This window comes from Helianthus annuus, chromosome 15 (genome assembly GCF_002127325.2).
Source record: "Helianthus annuus cultivar XRQ/B chromosome 15, HanXRQr2.0-SUNRISE, whole genome shotgun sequence".
Lineage (NCBI taxonomy): Eukaryota > Viridiplantae > Streptophyta > Magnoliopsida > Asterales > Asteraceae > Helianthus > Helianthus annuus.
Genome location: NC_035447.2, coordinates 56,325,951 through 56,331,781, shown reverse-complemented (window position 1 = coordinate 56,331,781; position 5,831 = coordinate 56,325,951). Strand labels below are relative to the sequence as shown.

General features: G+C 28.9%; 1 protein-coding gene across 1 annotated transcript; it reads right to left on the bottom strand.

Annotated features, from left to right (window-relative positions):
- Positions 1-997: 997 nt before the first annotated feature.
- LOC110909711 lies at positions 998-1,802 on the bottom strand. Its single transcript, XM_035984330.1, has 4 exons — positions 1,587-1,802; positions 1,457-1,522; positions 1,243-1,356; positions 998-1,165 (listed from the first exon to the last, which is right to left on the bottom strand). The coding sequence occupies exons 1-4, from the start codon at positions 1,800-1,802 to the stop codon at positions 998-1,000; spliced, it is 564 nt and encodes a 187-aa protein (XP_035840223.1).
- Between the last annotated feature and the right edge of the window lie 4,029 nt (positions 1,803-5,831).

Genomic DNA, 5,831 nt, shown 5'->3' with positions numbered 1-5,831 from the left:
ATCAAAACATAACTTATGTTATCAACTACCCTATAGTTAGCGAAGTCATGGGGTTAGTGGAGTGATGGGTTGGTTAGTCGGTTATATTACAAGTCAACCCAAATTAGACATTTGGACCAAAACTGCCAGATCAAAGGTCTACATTTGTTTTTTTTTTATTTTAACAACTCAAAATAGAACAAAGGGCTAGTAATACACTGGAAGTCCCCAATGGGCCAGTAACAAACAAACTGGTAATATATTAGATAGCATAATCTTAAAACTTTTGGAAGCTAGGTTGCATATTCTCAGTTCTTTAAACTGTGATGGAAGGGTGTTAAACTAATAACATTTTTTTACAATTTGCTATTTTTTTGTGTAATTTGACTATTTTATTTCTTCTGTTGTAATTCCAATAGAACAAAGGGCTAGTATAGCTGATATCTATTCAATATAACCTAGGAAAACTTTATTTAAAGAAACACAACAATTAAAGACGTATGCAATATTAAGTACATGAATACTTGGTCAAACATAAATGTTATCCAAAAGATTGTACAGTAGTATACAATAGATAATATAATCTAATTGCTTACAACAGTTGAAACACGAGCCGAATTCTGATCCATTGCATAGCAATCTGATTGTGATCCCATTAATTAGTTGACTCAAGCTTTTAAATACCAAATTACGATAACATAATTACTTTTTACTCAATCAAATAGAAGGAATCCTCCATATAATGTAAACAAATGCCACTAAATCGAAATAACACCTTCCTATATAGCACAAAGGCTAGTGTTACAAAGTCAATCCAATAAATGTTAAATGGATTAACCAAATTAGACAAAAGTGCTAAAAGAGAGCTTAACTTAAAACGGGTTGAACCTTTAAAAGAGGCATTTCATTCAATACAATAAAAGATACAGCCACATGGTCCAGCCTAGGAAAGGAAAAACACAAAAACAACGTACAATTTCTAACACCACTACAAGACCCATTAAAAACATTTCTGTTTCTACCCAACAACTTTTGATGCAACAACAAAAGCATGCTTAGCTCTTTTTATCACAGGTGTAACATCCTCTTCTTCATCTTCGGTTTCACTATCAATTTGTATCACTTCATCCCACTTCCAAGTCTTTAAAGCATTTGCCCTTTTGTCGAATCTCTTAAACTTGCTAACCTAAAAAAACATTCAAGTAATGAGAATAATAGAATATTAATACGTGTACAAAAGTAAATTTAGTATAATGTATATACTTTTGCCACTTCATAGAAAGATTCACAGATGCTTGCTTGCTGGCTATCCTCGATACTGGATGAAATGTCTTTGTGACCACCATTCGATGCCTCAAACTCCACGTCATCAATTTCCTGTTTTTTAGACAATAATATATCACTTGAATGATAAATTATAACAATAAAATCATAGGTATAAAAAACCTATTAAATTGATTATAAAACTCCTACTTACCTTATCCGATTCATTTGTAGGTTTACACACGATTGGGCTAAGGAAGGAGTTGTCCATTGATGCAACCTGAAAGAAACAAAAAAGTGGAGATTACAACCAGCAGAAATAAACAGGTATGTCTGAAGCTTACTTTAACAGCTTTATCCATTGTTGCATCTTCAATCTGCTGCTCCATGTTCAGCAACAAAAACCCAGGATGCTGCTCCATGTTCAGCGACATAAACCCAGCGACAGAAGGTAAAGAAAGAAAGCAGGATGTACTGTTGATCGGCAAGGTTTCAATATTTATAAGCACATGTATAACTGCAACGGAGCTAAAATATAGGAAGGTGGAGAACATGACCATTTTTTTAGGAAAAATAAAAACCATTAATAACAGAGGTTTCGGAGGTAACTTCCAGCTAAACAAAACTGTGATTTCCTGAACATAACTTCCACATTTATCGTGGCTTTAGTTATTTTGAAAATCCTCCACATTTATCGGTTGCAGGTAGATAATGGGGCAGAAATAATGGAGCAAAACCACCAGATCATGGGCCAGAAAAATATGGAACGAAACCACCACCGGAAACTACCAGGTAACTTCTCTGAACCGCCGGTGGTAGCGGTTATTTATGCTAGTTTAAACGGACAGGATTTAATCTCAGCAAGTTTAAACGGCCAGGATCGATTTCAAAAACGGTTAGACTTAATGGGTTTAATATATATATATAATGTTTATTGGTTCTATACTTTTATTTTCGTGTTCAACTCTCAACTCAAATACGGTATTCACTATGTTTACGTGACATTTATAAGAACCATTACCGCAATCACCTCATCTATCATATATCGAGTATATCCGTTAGTTTTTTTAAAGATATAATTTTTTATTAAATTCATTCAACCCGTGTAATAAACGAGGTTTTATAAAGATCTAATGTTTTTATTATTTACTATACAAAATTACATTTATGCAACTTGTGTAATACACCGGGTTTTTAAAAATATAACTTTTTTTATTATGTGGTATATAAAATTAGATTTATTCAATCTGTATAATACACAAGGTTTATAAAGATATAACAAAATATAACTTTTTATTGATTGGTATATAAAATTACATGTGCTCAACCCATACAATACGTGAGGTTCTTTAATATATAAAATTACATTTATTCAACCCATGTAATAATTGGGATTTTTAAAGATATATCCCGTGTAATAAACAAGGTTTTTAAAGATATATATTTTTTTATTATTTGATATATAAAATTACATTTATTCAACCCGTGTATTACACGGGGTTCTAACCTAGTATTATTTATATCAATTTGTTTAGGGTAAAAGATAAAAAGATAAAATTTATGGATTAAAATAATATATTTTTTATTTAAATCTTATTAACAAATATTATCTATATATCTATTTATTTAGGCGGGAAAAAACTATTGAGATCACCTGATAGAGCGCCATGTGTACCCCATATGATTTACTTTATTATATGTATATATTAATTATAGATAGTCATTACATATAGATATTAATTAATAATATACTATTTTATTCCTATAAAATGTTCAAAGATATATAAAAATAATCTGTTAACTTCTCATAAAATTATCTTCAGATTAACTACAAGAATTCATTTTATTATCAATATTTCTTATACATCAAAATGGTTAATTTAAATAACTATACAAGAATTCATTTTATTTTCAACATTTTTTATACATCAAAATGGTTAATTTAAATAACTATAAATTAGTCTAATCAAATTGTTGGAATCTGTACCAACATTTTATCACTCATACATTAAAATGGTTAATTTAAATATCTATAAATTAGTCGGATCAAATTGTTGGAATTTGCACCAACATTTTATCACTTAAATGACTGCTGATTTGCTTTTTGAATAACGTATCTTTTTTTCAAGAACCATCTCGGCAAGTACCCTATCCATCGCGTATCAAGTATATCTTTAGTGTTTACAAAGATATAACTTTTTTTAATTATTTGATATATTAAATTATATTTATTCGACCCGTATAATATATATAAGGTATATAATTTTTTTTTATTATTTGGTATATAAAATTAGATTTATTCAACCCATACAATACATGGAGTTTTTTAAAGATATATATTCTTATTATTTAGTATACAAAGTTACATCTATTTAACCCGTGTAATGCACATGGTTTTTAAATTTATAACTTTTTTATTATTTGGTATATAAAATTACATTTATTCAACCAGTACAAATAGTACAAATACATGAGGTTCTTAAAGATATATATTTTTTTATTATTTCATATATATGATTAATTTTTTTCACCCCGTGTACTACACGGGGTTTTAACCTAGTTGTAAAATATTTGAAAAAAGACTATAAATAGTTTTCCATTTTTTTTAAATCGTGTATTGAATATAGATGTATATTTGAAAAAAAGACTAGAAATAGTTGTCCAATTATTTAAAAAAAAATCATGTATTGAATATAGATGTCTGTTTGGGACAACGATTAGGGATGTTCTTCTATTTTTTCCCCGGGTTTTAAGTTTTTTTAGTTCGGGTTATTCGAGTTTTTTGCTTGAAAAAAGTGGCCCGATAACCAATTTATTTAAGGTTCAGGTTGGTCGGATCCGTGTTAGCTCGATTTGGGTTGTTCGGTTTTTAGGTTTAGATGTAAAATGACAAACGTAGAAAACGATTTTGACTCTTAATTACATGAATTTAATGACCAAAATTAATAAAACAACGATTTAGTAAATACTTAAAATTTAGTAAAGATCTAGAAGAATGGAGGGGTAAATTGGTATAGTGATTTTTTAAAATATATAACAACACAATTGTTGGCAAGGCGATTATACTTTAAAAAAATATAAAAAGTATATCAACAGGATACTTATCTTAAATAGAAAAAAAAGTTTAATTTTATTGTATAATATTTTAAACGTACTTATAAAATACTATATCTATATTGAAGTATTTATTATATCATTATTATATATAGTTGAATTTAATTAAAATTCTTTTGTCATAACTGCATAACTTACATTCTATTTTTAAAAACACTTATAATCTTAATATCATTATTTTTATTTTTCCAGAGTTCTTGTTTTAGAGCTTTATATGATAAGATGGATTGTAGTGACTTAAAAATGAAGTAAAAACTTAGAAAAATATATTTGGATAGCTGAAAATGTAAATTCTTATTGTTTCACATTTTACGTAATACGTCATTTGACTGATAATGATTATATGCACACTTATAATTTATATTTGTTTTCAATATTCAACCCGTGTAAATACACGGGGTTATAAGCTAGTATCAAATAATCTATCTATTATACTAAAGCAAAATAATGGTTGACTTTTTGACTTTGATGTGGCTATTCTCTTTGGCCAGAGAATTGAGATTTTGGGCGGCATTCTCATCTTCTCTCTATTTCCTTCAATTTTCATTCAGTGCTCTTCAATACACCAAAAATTTTCACCGCCTTCTCTCTCAAATTCTCTCGAATACGAAACGCTTTCCATATTTCAATGGATTTTCTAAATCAACCTACATATACTTCGTCCTTTTCTTCATCTTCTTCATCTTCTTCAATCGATTTCTGATTTTCTTCGTTGATCCATATCGATATCTGTAAGTGTAGATTGTTAATTTCTTAGTTTAATCATTCTTTTTTTGTTCGGAATTTGATTTACTTTTTGAAAAACTATTTTTCTGTTCAAGAAATCCTAGCTCCGATTGTCATTCTAGATCTGCTGTTTATGTTTATTATCTTTATGTTTTTGAATCAATTGGTTGTCAGCAACGATGAAGCTTTTGATGATGGTAGAGAGGAAGATGTTGAGGTAAGTGTTTCTTGAGTTCACGATGTGGGTTTCTTGAGAATTGGTTTTGATAAAGTTATTTTTTATGAAGATATGTGTGTTCTTATCGCAATTGATTCGAATAATTGATGTGGTTTATTTTTTTCTTTCCCATTCTACATGTTTTTGTCTGTAAAAGTGATTAGTATTTTCGATTTAGGATAGTGGGTAAATTTTGAGTTTGGATGTTAAAAGGGTTGCAAATTTAGTTTCAAAATTGACATGGTTCTGTGAATTTCTTGACATAATTTTTGAAATTAAGTTCATGTTTATAGAATTTAGTTTCAAAAATTGACATGGTTATGATATTGATCCAGGTATTAATCCAGCCTTCATTCAATGCAAAAAAACATTTTTAATTTTTCAAGTTGGATCTCTGAAGAAAATGCGCTGGATATTTTTTTGTATCAGCTTGAAGAGAAGCGAGAAAAGAAGGGGGGGGGGGAGGCCGAAACAAATTCTGAAAAACTATTGATCTCAGATTTAAGAAACCGAGAGAGGTTATTAAAGGTAT